The 16150-nt window shown below is 39.8% G+C and overlaps 1 protein-coding gene across 3 annotated transcripts in view; it reads right to left on the bottom strand.

Annotated features, from left to right (window-relative positions):
• The window catches only part of LOC101686505 (cytochrome P450 20A1), a 59084-nt gene that overhangs the window by 24258 nt on the left and 18676 nt on the right, over positions 1-16150 (bottom strand). For 2 of the 3 annotated variants that reach the window (XM_045078593.1, XM_045078594.1), the window contains exon 5: positions 4884-5051. In XM_045078593.1, coding sequence (XP_044934528.1) covers positions 4884-5051 — 168 coding nt within the window. Of the gene's footprint in view, positions 1-4883; positions 5052-14022; positions 14554-16150 lie in introns of those variants that run through there. The other variant, XM_045078595.1, reaches the window with a different exon arrangement.

Here is a 16150-nt window from a genome sequence, read left to right as displayed (position 1 = left end):
AAAAAGCTGAACAGATTGAAAAATTAGCAACTCTTCTTGGACCCTAAGACAGGAGAGGACCCAGGGATTAAAGAAACTAGGGAAACAGGAAGACAGGAAAGGGCCCAAGATTAAAGAGACAGGTCAAATCGGGGAGTGACCGCTTACCGAAGCAGAGACCCACAAACCGAAACCACCTCAGGAACCAGTCCCGGGGGAGGAAAACCTGAACTGTAATTAACAAACAGCTGGAGGTTCAGTAATACACAACTCTGAGAATTAAAAACTCCAGGGAAACCCAATCATAGACCCAATGTTCTCCAGCAAAAATATTGTGAGATTTACCTCCAAGAGCTCAACCAGGTTCCTATGGTAAATAATGAAGAAACTCCCTCTAGGGCTTCTAGCAGGGAACTTGAAAAAATTTTCCTTTGAAAAGGAACTGATCTGAAATAAACCAGAGCACTCTGTTCTTGTTAACAAGGCCTGCCTTGACAGCCTAACCTGCTGGGGTTTTGTCAGAGCCCAACCACCTAGAAGAAGGGAACTATCCAACTCCAGCCAGGACTAGCATTTGTGTGGAAGAAGGAAAGCATCAAACTCCAGTCCACTTAGCCATCCTGTCCCACCCAAATGGGGGGGAAAATACTGAGAAACACTTACGAAGTTCACAATCCAGAGGCACAGGCTCACTGAAAGACTGACACCTACTCATAGGACTATGGGATCCCACAGCTCACTGTCACAATTCTTTTTTTTTAACTTTTTTTTTTTCAGATTTCATTTATTTATTTGACAGACAGAGATCACAAGTAAGCAGAGAGGCAGGCAGAGAGAAGGGGGGAAGCAGGCTCCTTGCTAAGCAGAGAGCCCAATGTGGGGCACAATCCCAGAACCCTAAGATCACGACCTGAGCTGAAGGCAGAGGCTTTAACCCACTGAGCCACCCAGGCGCCCCTCACCATCACAATTCTAAAGGCCTATTTACACCAGTTTCTTTTACCCAGTATATCATGTCCTTTATATATTATAATGATAGATATATGTCATCATACATTTGTCCAAACCCACTGAACGTACAACACCAACCATGAATCCTTCGGGTAATTATAAGTCAATATAAGTTCATCCTTGGAAAAAAATGTACAATTTTGGTAAGTGATGCCACTAATAGTGAAGGCTACGCATGTGTGGAAATAATGGGTATACAGGAAATCTCTGTATCCCTCTCAATTTTTTTTTTCTCTTTTTGAGAGGGAAAGGGGGAGAGAGAATCCTAAGCAGGCTCCACACCCAGCACAGAGCCCAATGTACGGCTCAGTCTCACAATCCTGAGATCATGACCTGAGCTGAAATCAAGAGTTGGACGCTTAACCAACTAAGCCACCCAGCAGCCTTTCCTCTCAATTTTACTGTAAATCCAAAACTACTTTAAAAAATAAAGACTTTTTTTTAAAGCCCTATAAATGAAAAGTGAAATAAAAATAAAGAACTTTTAGGGCATCTGGCTGGCTTAGTCAGTAGAGAATACAACTCTTGATCTTAGGGTCATGAGTTCAAGCCCCACACTGGGTGTACAGGTTACTTTAAAAAATAAAGATAAAATTAAAGAAAAGAAATAAAGAGCTCTTTTTTTTTTTTTAAGATTTTATTTATTTATCTGACAGATCACAAATAGGTAGGGAGTCAGGCAGAGAGAGAGAGGAGGAAGCAGGCTCCCCACTGAGCAGAGAGCCTGATGCGGGGCTCCATCCCAGGACCCTGGGATCATGACCTGAGCCAAAGGCAGAGGCTTTAACCCACTGAGCCACCCAGGCACCCCAAGAGCTCTTTCTGATTAGTGAAAAACACATCAGTAGAAATATGGGCAAAGGACATAAGAAAGTATCCCACAAAAGAAACACAAGTGTTTAATTAAAATTTTAAAAATGATGTTTAGGGTGCTTGGGTGGATCAATGGGTTAAAGCCTCTGCCTTTAGCTCAGGTCATGATCCCAGGGTCCTGGGATTGAGACCTGCATTGGGCTCTCTGCTCGGGAGGGAGCCTGCTTCCTCCTCTCTCTCTGCCTGCCTCTCTGCCTACTTGTGATCTGTCAAATAAATAAATAAAATCTTAAAAAAAAAAAAAGATGTTTAACCTCATAAGTGACAAAAAAAATAAAAATGATAATCATGAAATACCATTTTGACTTATGACATAGGCAAGTATTTATTTATTGGTAAGGATTTTATTTATGTGTGAGAGAGAAACAGCAAGAGAGGGAACACAAGCAGGGGGAGTGGGAGAGGGGAGAAGTAGGCTTCCCACTGAACAAGGAGCCTGACATGGAACTCGATCCCAGGACCCCAGGACCATGACCTGTGCAGAAGGCAGACCCTTAATGACTGAGCCCCCCAGGCGACCCTATACAGGCAAATATTTAAAGGACCAATAACTCTAAATGTCAGGAAAAGAGTACACTAATGTTGGTGGGAAAAATAACTGGGACAGTATTTTTGAAGAGTACTTCAGAAACACGATATGCAACTAATGTGAGGAATACACTTTCCAGTTTGACACCTGTGAGATCAGTATACATCCTACACATGATGGCACCTCTCTGTTGAGAACCATCTCTCTGCTGAGAACCAAGGAGTAGCATGCATAAATTGGTTATTATTCCTGGTGCCATGACAGGACAATAGCAACACTGTGGTGGTTCAGATATTAAAACATCATTTGAAGAAGGAATTTAAGTCATGTTTATGGTCTGAAGACTTTCCTTTGACAACTTCTAATATTGTTAAGAGAATACCAGATTTCCAAAGTACATAATCTGAATCTACTCAAACCCCAAATTGAGAGACACTGCACAAAATAACTGGCCTGTATTTTTAAAAAATATATCAAGGCCAAAAAACAAATAAAAACCAAGGAACTGTTTCACATTAAAGAGGTCTCACCGTTGAAAATAAAGAAACCTGAATATGGGCCGTGGGTGACAATATTGTATGAATGTTCAATTTCCCAAGATTGAAAATTATGTTGTCACTACATAAGAGAATACTGTTTTAAGGAAATACAGACCGAATTATTTAGATGGGAAAAGGCAAAATGTCCACTTTTCTCTCAAATGGTTCAGGTAAGGGTGGGAGCAATGAAAAGACAGATCAACAAAGAGGTAGATAATGAACGACAAAAGCAAATGGAGCAAAATGTAAACAACAGATAAACCTGGGTTAAAAGATATATGGGAGTTCCTTAGCCTAGTTGCAACTAAGGTTGAAATTATTTCTATTTTGAAGTTCTAAGGAAAGAATGAAAAATGAAGAGAAAGAAAATACCAGCATAAAAACATACACGGTAGGTCATCCTGGAAATAACAGTGGATGTCACTTTTAAAAAATGCTATCTTGTCAACATGAAAAAAAATCAGTAATAACGGAGTCAAAAATTGATTCTTCATTAAAATATGAAGACATTTTAGGAAATCCTTAACCAATTTATTTGCCTGAGTACACAGACTAGTTTACTTCAGAAAATGGAATTTAGAGTGATTTTTTCTACCTTTATTTTTATACTCCTGAATGTGTTGATAAGAAACATGTATTTTTTCATCATCAGATATATATAATTAAATCATTTTATTTTATCTTTGAAAAATATTTTATGTATTTATTTGAGAGAGAAAGCATGAGCAGTGGGGAAGGCAGAGGCAGAGGGACAAGCAGACTCCCTCCCCACTGAGCAGGGAGCCCAAGGCAGGGCTCAGTCCCAGGACCCCAACGTGCTCAGTGCCAGGACTCTGAGATCAGGAGCTGAGTGGAAGGCAGACACTTAACTGACTGAACCACCTAGGAGCTCCTAATTAATTTTTTTTTTTTTTAAGATTTTGTTTATTTACTTGACACAGAGAGAGAGACAGCGAGAGAAGGAACACAAGCAGAGGTGGGAGAGGGAGAAGCAGGCTTCCCTCTGAGAAGAGAGCCCCAACCTGGGATCATGACCTGAACCAAAGGCAGATGTTTTAACAACTGAGCCACCCAGGCACCCCTAATTAAACCATTTTAATGGGGATAAGTACATTATACAATAACAAGGTGGCAAGCCACAGTTTCTAGTGATTTTTGTTCTAAACACATTATCCTGATTATTTAACCAAAATGTTTTTATACATCTGAATAAAATAAGAAATAATTTCTCAGAGACGCAAAATGACCTAAGTGTGATTTGAACCAAATAAGCTCATTTAATATTGGGATTAAGTAAATTAATATCAAGACTGGTAAAAACAGAGACTAATAAAATAAATTCCATACACGAATCTATTAAAAAAAAGTAGAACAATTTTAGACTGAATTAGCCTTTCTTCAAATCATATTCATTTCATTAACATTTTAATGTTCCACTGGCATTAATTTCTTTCTATATGAGACATAGTCTAGTTCTTTTAAAGTTTTTCTCTTTATTCTAGAATCTAGTGTTATTTTATAACATATTTGTTAAGTATTAAAAGGAAATTTCTCTGGGGGCGCCTGGGTGGCTCAGGTGCCTCTGCCTTCGGCTCAGGTCATGATCCCAGGGTTCTGGGATCGAGCCCCGCATTGGGCTCTCTGCTCAGCAGGAAGCCTGCTTCCTCCTCTCTCTCTGCCTGCCTCTCTGCCTACTTGTGATCTCTGTCAAATAAATTTTAAAAAATAAATATATTAAAAAATAAAAATAAAAGGAAATTTCAAAAATTGGTTAAAAAAAGTAATTCTTAAATATTTTTAGAAATACAATTATCTTTGCTTGCATTACTATTTTAGCCCAAAACAAGGAAATTCTACACTACAGGATCTTAAATCTTCTTCTTGAGAGGCAAAGTCTACATTATTAAACTAACCAATTTGATTAATAATTTTAAATTTGTCCCAACACTTACTGTGCCATGATTCTTCTGGAAGTGAATGACTTCCTGGTCATCTTCAAATGTACTACCCAATACCATTTGTGTAACAGACTTCATAGCAAAACCAAGCATATGTTGGCAGAGGGGTACATGCTGGGCCTCTGGGTATGAGAGCCATTTATCTAACAATTCTTCTGAAAGCTGAAAGAGAACAGAAAAGCACAATGATATATTATTTCCTCTTTTTAAATCTTAGAAAAACTCAGCAAGTAGGTTAATTTCACAGATGAACTCTAATCAAAGTAAACATTCAGGTGTTTACTTGATTTGCCAAGCTAACACTGGTTTCACCTACAATTATACCCTCAACGGTTCAGGTTCAGATTCTGTCAAAGGGTTGATTTGCTAAACAAAACGGAACCACCACAATAGTAAAAACAGAAAATATAAATTGAAAGTTTAAGAGCTGGAAAAACGTTAAACCCAAAAGAAATTAAGAGACTAAAATCTTAAGTCTCTATTTAAAAATAATAAAGGTTCGGGGCTCCTGGGTGGCTCAGTGGGTTAAAGCCTCTGCCTTCGGCTCAGGTCATGATCCCAGGGTCCTGGGATCCAGCCCTGCATCGGGCTCTCTGCTCAGCAGGGAGCCTGCTTCCCCACAGCCCGCCCGCCTGCCTCTCTGACTGTGATCTCTCTCTCTGTCAAATAAATAAAATCTTTAAAAAATACATAAATAAATAAAAATAAAGGTTCTAAAATTTTAAAAAATAAGAAATAAAAAAAAATAAAGGTTCCTCACAGTGCCTGTGATATGGTAAGTAAGCAATAAACATATTAAGATGTGAAACCTTACACATGCTTCAGTGACAGACACTTCTCAGTCTCTTTGTCATTCCTTCATTCAACAAATATTTTAAAATCCCTTATGGAATAAAACCGGCGAGAAGTAAAGAGATCAAAAGCTATGGAGTCAGAAAAACCGTGCTTTCCTTCTAGCTCTTTCCTTCTAGCTCAGAAGCAACGTGACTTTGAGCCATTTGCTTGACTCTTCCAAGGTTCAGGTGTCTCAACAGGTAAAAGCACATGACATCAGCTTCGTGCAGCTGCTGTGATAGATAATTATACCCATGCCACACATGGGAGGAAAGGTTTTTTAAGATAATATACTTAAGTTCCTTTTCATATCAAAACCATGAAAGTTCTGTCACAGTATAAAGGATTAAAATTAAGTGTTGTGAGAAAGAGACTAAGATGAAAAGAATCTCACCATGTAGGTTTATACCAACTTAAAGTATGCATCTGGAATATAATACCTTCTTTTTGGAGAAAGGGAAGCTTTAATGATTCCATAGTATCAAGATTAATGAGTTGAACCAGTTAATACACTTTTTTTTAAGATTTTTTTTTTAAAGATTTTATTTATTTATTTGACAGAAATCACAAGTAGACAGAGAGGCAGGCAGAGAGAGAGAGAGGGAACAGACTCCCTGCTGAGCAGAGAGCCCAATGCGGGACTCGATCCCAGGACCCTGAGATCATGACCTCAGCCGAAGGCAGCGGCTTAACCCACTGAGCCACCCAGGCGCCCCTTTTTAAAAGATTTTATTTATTCATTTGACAGAGATTACAAGTAAGCAGAGAGGCAGGCAGAGAGAGAGGAAGGAAAGCAGGCTCCCTGTTGAGCAGAGAGCCCGATGCGGGACTTGATCCCAGGACCCTGAGATCATGACCTGAGCCAAAGGCAGCGGCTTAACCCACTGAGCCACCCAGGTGCCCCAACTTTTTTTTTTTTTTTTTTAAAGATTTTATTTATTTATTTGACAGAGAGATAGAGAGCACAAGTAGGCAGAGCAGCAGCAGGCAGAGGGAGAGAGAGAAACAGGCTCTCCGCTGAACAGGAAGCCCAATGCGGGGCTCGATCCCAGGACCCTGGAACCATGGCCTGAGCCGAAGGCAGCTGCTTAACCCACTGAGCCACGCAGGCGCCCCCAACTTTTTTTTTTTTTAAGATTTTATTTATTCAGGGCGCCTGGGTGGCTCAGTGGGTTAAGCCGCTGCCTTTCGGCTCAGGTCATGATCTCAGGGTCCTGGGATCGAGTCCCGCATCGGACTGTCTGCTCAGCAGGGAGCCTGCTTCCTCCTCTCTCTCTCTGCCTACTTGTGATCTCTGTCAAATAAATAAATAAAATCTTTAAAAAAAAAAAAAGATTTTATTTATTCATTTGACACAGAGGGAGAGCGAGCACCAGCAGGGGAACAGCAGGCAGAGGGGAACGCGGGCTCCCCGCTGAGCAATGAGCCCAATGAGGGACTCGATCCCAGGACCCTGGGATCATGACTGAGCCAAAGGCAGTCGCTTAACCGACTGAGCCATGTAAGCGCCCCTGAACCAGTTAATATACTTTAAAAGAACTCTTTGAGATGGGTGAACTATGGAGAAAACAGGAAGATAATGATCAAAACAGAATTTACTTATATAATTTAAAAATTACTTTCATGTTATGAACAAAATAATCCCAGATACTTTAAAAACTTAGAATTCTATAGTTACGGGGCACCTGGGTGGCTCAGTCATTAAGTGTCTGCCTTCAACTTGGGTCACACTCCCAAGTGGGATCCAGACCCACTCCAGGCTCCCTGCTCCAGAAGAAGCTTGTTCTCCCTCTCTCATTTCCACTTGTGTTCTCTCTCTGTCAAATAATTAATTAAAATCTTAAAAGAAAGAAAGAAAATTTTAGGAATTCTATAGTTATTACTGAAGTTCACATAACTTCATACTAAAAGGTTAAAAGGGATTTTGGAAACAAACCATTAAAGTGAGGCTATTTCTTGGCAAAATCAGAACAGACAATTTAAGTTTGACTACAGATAATCACAGAAGTTCCAAATGTGGAAGGTAAATACTGAGGGTAAAAAAGCATTCTTATAGAAAAAATAAAACATATTAATGGATGTAAAATAAATCCTTAAGATTTATTTTATCTAAACATCAAAGTTCTTTTGCCTCAAAAAACATTATTTTCCTTAATAAGCATGGGATTTTACCTCAAAGCTCTAGGAAAAGTATTAACTTGCAACCATCTCAGATGCCAGCATAAAGCTGGGAAACCCAACTGAGGGTTCAGTGTTCACGCACTCAGATACTGGAGTGCCAGATCTTACCCTCTTCATCACTCGGTCTACTCCTGAGTATCTAATCTGTTTTAAGTAAGTTGTCAGGCCAAACACCATGTGTCAAAGCTACATCCTCATAATTTATGATCTTAGTGTTGAACCAAATGTTTGAATTTATCCCAGGTAGCACATGTCAATGCCGGGCCTTCACCTTGATCCTTACATTTAAAGGATAATTTGGGGCGCCTGGGTGGCTCAGTTGGTTAAGCAGCTGCCTTCGGCTTGGGTCATGATCCCAGGGTCCTGGGATCGAGCCCCACATTGGGCTCCCTCCCTGCTCGGCGGAGAGCCTGCTTCCCCCTCCCCTCTGCCTGTCTACCTACTTGTGCTCTCCCTGTCAAACAAATAAATAAGAAATCTTTAATAAATAAAGGAGAATTTACTTTGGTATAAAGTGTGTGTTCCATTGGTTTATTTGTTCACTTAATTTTCAAAATGCTAACATTGTTCTCTCACTATTAAGTACATGTCTTTTTCCACTCATTTGAAATGCCATTCATTATACAGATTCCCATATGACCTTGGAATTTTTTCTGAACATTATTTTGTTGACTACACATATGCCACTATCACAACTTTGAAAATTTATTGTTATGTTTATGTTTTCTATTACTATTCTCTTTTTCTTCTGAAAGTCTATTTAAATTCTAGTTAGTTAACAGTAGTGTAATATTGGTTTCAGGAGCAGAATTTAATGATTTATCAGTTACATGTAATACCCAGTGCTTATAACAAGTACCATCCTTAGTAGCAGTCACCTATTTATATTTAGCCCATTCCCCATCTAGATAGATGATCTGTCCATTGCTGTAAGTGGGGTGTTAAAGTCCCCTTCTATTATTGTATTATCAGTAAGTTTCTTTCTCTCTCTCTCTTTTTTTTTTAAGATTTTATTTGACAGAGAGAGATCACAAGCAGGGGGAGCAGGCAGAGGAAGAGGGAGAAACAGGCTCCTCACTGAGCAGGGAGTCTGATGTGGGGTTTGATCCCAGGACCCTGGGATCATAACCTAAGCTGAAGGCAGACGCTTAACTGACTGAGTCATCCAAGCACTCCATCAATGAATTTGTTTGTAATTAATTTATATATATAGGTGCTCCCAAGTTGGGGACTTAAGTATTTACAATTGTTAGATCTTCTTCATTGAAAGGCCCCTTAATTATGATAGAATGCCCTTCTTCATCTCGTTACAGTCTTTGGTCTAAAATCTAGTTTGTCGGGGCGCCTGGGTGGCTCAGTGGGTTAAGCCTCTGCCTTCGGCTCAGGTCGTCATCTCACGGTCCTGGGATCGAGACCTACATCTGCTCAGCAGGGAGCCTGCTTCCCCCTCTCTCTCTGCCTGCCTGTGATCTCCGTCTGTCAGATAAATAAATAAAATCTAAAAAAACTAAATAAAAATAAATAAAATCTACTTTGTCTGCATAAATATGACTACACTGGCTTTCTTTCAGCATCCATTAGCATGATAGATGTTTCCCGATCTCCTCACTTTCAATCTGCAGATGTCTTCGGTCTAAAATAAGTCTCTTAGAGGCAGCATATATGGATGGGTCTTTCTTTTTTTAACCAATTCTGATACCTTATGTCTTTTGATTGGAGTATTATTCTTTTTACCTTCAGAGTGATTACTGAAAGACAAATTTAGTTCTGCTGTGTTACCTATAAAATTGGTATTTGTGGTGATATTCTCTCTTACTTTCTAGTCTTTGTTGCTTTTGGTCTCCCCCCCCCAAAAGAGTCCCCTTTAATATTTCTTGCAAAACTGGCTTAGTGGTCACAGTCTCATTAGTTTTTGTTTGTCTGGGAAACTTGTTCTCTCTCCTGCTCTTCTGAATGACAGCCTTGCAGGATTAAGTAGTCTTGGCCGCATATTTTTCCCATCCAGCATGTTAAATATATCATGCCACTTTCATCTGGCCTGCCAAGTTGCTGTGGAGAGATCTGCTGTGATCTGATCTGTCCTTCCTTGGAGGTTAAGCACTCTCTTCCCCTTGCTGCTTTCAGGATTCTTTCCTTTGTCTGTGTATTTTATGAATTTCACTATGATATGTCTTGGTGATGGCTGGCTTTTGTTGAACTTAGTGGGAGTTTTCTGTGCTTCTTAGATTTCAATGTCTGTTTATTTCCCTAGATTAGGAAAGCTTTCAGCTATAATTTGCTCAAATAAACCTTCTGCTTCTTTTTTCTTTCTCCTGGGACTCCTATGATACAAATGTTATTATACTTTAAGGAGTTCGTGAGTTCCCTAAGTCTACAGTCGTGATCCAAAACCTTTCTTACCATCTCTTTATCAGCTTTGTTGTTTTCCATAATTTTATCTTCTATATCCCTCACTCATTCCTCTGACTCATTCATCCTTGTTATCACTGCATTCAGTTGGTTTTGTATCTCCATTACAGCATGTTTTATTTCAGCCTGACTAGTTTTAAGCTTTTTTATCTCTGTGGTAAGGGATTTTCTAGTATAATATGTGCTTTTCTCAAACCCAGCTTATCTTTATGATTATCATTTTAAATTCTGGTTCAAACATCTTGCTTGTATGTATTTGTGATAAATACTTGGCCATAAATTCTTCCCGTTCTTTCTTTTGAGGTCAATTCCTCTGTCTTATCATTTTGTACCTGCTTTTGTGTGTGTGTGATAGTTATGAAAGCCTACTGCATTTCTGCTCCTGAGAGTAATGGCTATATTAAGAATAGGTCCAAGGGGTACCTGGGTGGCTCAGTAGGTTAAGCATCCAACTCTTGGTTTCGGCTCAGGTCATGGTCTCAGGGTCATGAGGCTGAGCCTTGTGTTGGGCTCCACACTCAGCGGGAAGTCGGCTGGACTCTCCCTCTCCCTTTTCCCCTTCCCTCTGCTCTATCTCAAAAATAAATAAGACTTTTTTTTTAAAAAGAGGTTTAAAAAATATATAGATCCTATTTTCTCAAGAACCTAAGTTTTGTGGCACTCTATGATCAGTAGATTTGGTGCATGCAAGGGGTCTGTGAGGGTCTTCTGGGAGTGGGGCCTGCTGTGCTTCCTTCTCAGATGCACTTGCCCTAGTGGAGATGCAGGGCACAGGGGCGCAGGGCTTGTTGTAGCAACTCTGATCTCCACTGGGTGGCGCTGTTTTGCCCCCTGAAGTTGGTCAGTGCGGAGGGCAAGACAGAAAATAGCGTTCCCAGGATATTTCCTCCCCATGTTGTAGGTGTTGGCAGTTAAAAAAAAGCCCACTGAGAAGTATCTATTCAACAGAAACTGCACCTCGGTAAAGTAGTGGAGTCTGATGTTTTAACTCAAGGTTATTTCTAGCTTTCTTCTCTCCCCAGCTCAGTAGCAGCACGGTGGCCAAAAGCCAACAGTATTGTAGATACCACAGAGACCTGACATCTTTGGAGTGTTATTAAAAGTGTAATCACCGCTAGTCACCAAAATGGTCACTGAAAATGGAGTAGGGAATCCCAAGATTCTCTCTTCCCCAAAAGCAAGTAATGAGCTGGCTAAAACTATCACAATCAGCTTCTAAAGAAGCTCTATAATGCAGTAAAAAACTTGTAACGACCAGGGTAGAGCTTAGTGAAGAAAGAAGCTGTGACTTTGTGGTAAGTGGTAAGCTCACTCTGTGACATTTTAAACAACCTGCCTACAGCCCCAAACCCCAGATAGGCAGAAGCTGTGAGAACAGCAGTCCACATCCCTGGTGCAGAGCGCTAGGAAGAAATAAAGACATTATTCTCCAAGAATTGTAGTTATGAGCCTCAACCTGCCTGGCACCTCCCGTCAAGTACTGGTGCAAAGACCTCCCTTTGTTTTGGACAACCCAATATTCCTGGAGTGTTCCCAAGGACACATTCTTGGGTGGCTTCTGCCGAAAACATTTAAAGGCACAGGTACTGGGCACAGCAGCTGGGGCAAGAAACAACACTTGGAACAAGCAATAAACAGACAAAGAAGCCTGGAAAGGAAGCGGTTAGGACAAGAGATAAATGTGGGAATCTTTTGAAAGTTTCTGTCTATACCAGGGGATTAAGAAAGCCATACACATCCCAGCAGGACACATGCTTGAAGGCCTGAGAAGACTCAACTTTCACATATGACAGGTCCTCTGGCTCCAATCAAGTAGGAAGTAAAAAGTCGATTTATAAAAGGCCCAGATAAATGTTAAAGGAAGGCCCAAAGGCAAAGCCAATCTACAAATATTAGAAGAGAATTTTTTCTTTTTACTTCTCTTTTCTTTTTTTAAAAGGTTATTTATTTATTTATTTATTTGACAGAGATCACAAGTAGGCAGAGGCAGGCAGAGAGAGAAGGGAAAGCAGGCTCCCCACCGAGCAGAGAGCCCGATGCGGGGCTTGATCCCAGGACCCCGAGACCATGACCTGAGCCAAAGGCAGAGGCTTAACCCACTGAGCCACTGAGGCGCCCCTATATTTCTTAATAGTGTGTAAAAGCTTCTGTACATAGCTGGTTTTTAAATGAAATCCAGGGTGCATCTTTCCTTAGTTTTGAGTGATAGGTAGTCAAACAGTTTTCTGGTGAGCCTTCTTAAATGAGACATTACACATTACAGGAAAAAAAGCTGTAGATGGTATTTCTGAACACCAAATTTGGGACCCAAATGGTATCCTCTAGCCTATTAAGACAATGGGTTACTTACCAGAGATTTGAACTGTGACTATTTTCCCACAGATCACTGCTGATTATATAACTAACAGATTAAGTGCTGGTAAAGTCTTTTTTTCTTTTTCCCTTTTTTTTTTGGCCATAAAAATTTTGTTACCAGTACCGTCACTTGCATCACATAACTGCACAGTGATATACCCATGGCTACATCTACTTGTTTTGTACAGTCCTCTACAAAACAATGAAAATATAAAAGTCTCAGGCAGGATTTTTCTCTAGGCACATATACCTAGTACATGTGCTAGAGGATTGCGTGAATCTCTTTTAGTTTGTGAATCCTGACCGGTTTATGGTAGATGAAAATTCTAACTACCTGTTGATGAGCTTCATTTGAGAGTTCAGTGTTCCATACTGACTTATCATTGGTAGCAATGTCTAATTCTATGATAAATCCTTTCATTCCTAACAGACTGCTTTTTTTAGACAATCCCTTCCAATTCTTTCATGTGTGGCAGATGTGCATTTACATGAAAGACAGAACTACCCAGTGGCTGAATGAGAGGAATGTGTCTAGGCTAGACTGTTCCTTCACCAACTATATTTATATGATATATAAGCTATAAAGACTATCTATGATATACGAAGTATAAAGAACTGGAAAATGTATGCTATTAATCTTATCACATGTCATAGGATACAATATAATTTAGACATCTTCAGGATGTTCATATTAAAATACCAAGCCAATTTCAACTAACATAAAATTAATTATATTACAGAGAAATAAGGTTTGAGATATAAGTGTACCTGGAGGCAGACTTACAATTCAACAGATAAGATTTTAAGGTATGTATCAGTTGTTCAGAAAGAATACACACTTGCTTTTCATAAAAAAATCTTTAGGGAATTATCGTAAACTTACTAGAATTTCCGAGAAGCAAATATTTTCAACTCCAACTTACGCTAGGGTATTACTGTGACCACAAGCTTAAAAAAGATTTTGAAAAAAGGAAGGAAAAAAACTAGCCAAGCAAAATTACATCACGGGGCCGCAGAACCAAGCTAGAGAAACAATGTGCCAGACTGGGATGGTATCCTGGTCCTACTCTTTACTAGTTATATGACCCTGGACTAAATAATTTAACCACCTTTTAAAGTGGCAAATAACAATACCTACTTCTAAGTTGTGAGGCTTTAATGAGTTCATACAAGCAATTAAACCAACACACTCAGTAATTTTCACCATTAACCATTACGAGCTGTCAATTAAGAGGATTCTGGACAACAGTCCTAAATACTAAAATCCAAAAATACTTGTTAAATCAGAATTTCCCCCCAAAAGTAACAGGAGAATATGCGGTATTAGCATAGGGAAGAGAGAAGTCACACTCACAGAATAAAAGTGGAGCTTTACGCACAGCCTTGGAGCAGAGACGGTCAGGACAGGAAGGAGCCAGAAGTCAGAGGATGAGGTTTGAGAGGATTAGAGAAGAATGAGAACACAGAACTCGGATCTGAACAACAACAACAACAACAAAAACAAAGGCAAAAGGTTTATTATGTCAACATGAAGTATACAACTTATTTTGGGGTGGTGACTCTGGTAGCAGAGTCTCTGGGTAGGGAGGAGGCCGGCGCTCTGACAGCTGCACTGTTCAGTCACTTACTTCCCAATTAAACATTTAGCGGCACTTCTCACTAATGCCTAAGCTGAGTAACTGGCTTGTACCGTGGGGTTGACAATATGAACCCAAAACACATTTCTTACATTTGGACCCGATCGATGGACCAAAATTTTAAAATGTGATGGAAGAAACATGAAAATTGGGAGATAATTTTCTATCTTGATTCGCCTTTAATTAGACAGGAAGAGAAAAATCTGTACTCCAGAGCAACAACACAAAAGAGTGAAAGCCTGGGAAATGGAGCCTATGATAGAAAATTAAAAAGTTAGAAAAACTGGGGCACCTGGGAGGCTCAGTGGGTTAAAGCCTCTGCCTTCAGCTCCGGTCATGATCCCAGGGTCCTGGGATGGAGCCCCGCATCGGGCTCTCTGCTCGGCAGGGGGCCTGCTTCCTCCTCTCTCTGACTGCCTCTCTCTCTACTTGTGCTCTCTGTCTGTCAAATAAATAAAAATAAAATCTTTAAAAAAAAAAGTTAGAAAAACTTAGTTTGAAGAGGAGAATAAAAGAGTAATTAAGGCTTTTAACAGTAAATATGACTAAAAAGAAAAAGGCAGCCCTATCAATGAAAGCAAGGCAAAGAGAAATAAGCGAAACTCCTTGGAGATAGTAAATACAATTAAATACAAAAAGCTGTTGTTTACTGACAAATGTTAGGTGTTTAAACAGAACAGAAGGGAAGATTCTGACTGGCGAATGCTTAGAGAAAGGCAATGTAACTGCTTCCGGGGAGGACAATGAGGGATGACAGAAGAGTCATGACAAGCCGAGAAGTCAGTCCGAGAGGCTTAGAGACCATGACGTGAACACAGTCCGTACAGAACCTTGAGACACCAGATGGGAATGATAATAATGAGCTGGGGATTTGGTGTACTAGTCTCCTGATGGCCCCGCAGACTTAAGGGCTGGAAGCAAAGAGACTAATCAATATCCAGCCATGGTAAAAGGCCTTGTTTTTAGGAGGAAAACTGTAGAGAGGAGCCAATGTATTAATTAAGGCTTCCAGTAAACTCAGCAAGCCAGTCTCAAGCCTTGAATTGGAAGTATGAGTTTCAAATAGACCTCTGATAAGGAAAAAATGGCGTTAAGCATTTATCAAATGCTATTTTTAAAAAGTGGCTAAGAGTCAATAACACATCCTCTTAACTATTAGGCATTCTATAACTCAAAAAAGTTACACTGCTAGGCCATTTAAAGAGCATGTCCTCATTACTATGATGTTTGGAATTTGCTTTAAAATACTCTAGAGAGAAGATAAGGGAGGTAAGTAGGGGCAGAGATAAAGTAAGACGGAGTCTAATTTGGTAACTGTTAAAATCTGATGAGAAGAATATGGATTGTCATTATACTATTCTATAACTGTTCCTTTAAATTTCCCATGATTTTAAAAATTATTTATTTTATGTAATGCAAGAATAAGTGGGGGGAAAAAAGAAGTGGGGTGTGTTTATGCTCTTGGGAGTGAATGTGGATTTAACTCTTCAGAACAGAAAAGTCAGAAAAGTCTTCTATGTAACCCTCTAAATGAGACAGCTATAGGCCCATCAACTATAAAAACCCTGCATGAGGGGCACCTGGCTGTTGGCAGAGCATGTGACTTGATCCTGGGGTTCTGAGTTCAAGCCCCACATTGGGCACAGAGCTTACTAAACAAAAACAAAAACAAAAACAACTCACACATGAAAGAGGGAATGTGTTATGCAAGTAGGAAACATTAAAAAGGAAGTGTTTCAGAGAAGCAGGAAAAGCAAGAACAGAAGAATTGGGGGAGGATGATGATCAGGAAACAAATGGCAGGAAAATCCACTTCTCGGGGGGTGTGGGGAAGGAGAGGTATTT

This window comes from Mustela putorius, unplaced genomic scaffold (genome assembly GCF_011764305.1).
Source record: "Mustela putorius furo isolate JIRA1106 unplaced genomic scaffold, ASM1176430v1.1 tig00000275_pilon_pilon_pilon, whole genome shotgun sequence".
NCBI lineage: Eukaryota > Metazoa > Chordata > Mammalia > Carnivora > Mustelidae > Mustela > Mustela putorius.
Note: the sequence above shows the minus strand (reverse complement) of the source record. Positions and strands in the feature narration are given on the sequence as shown.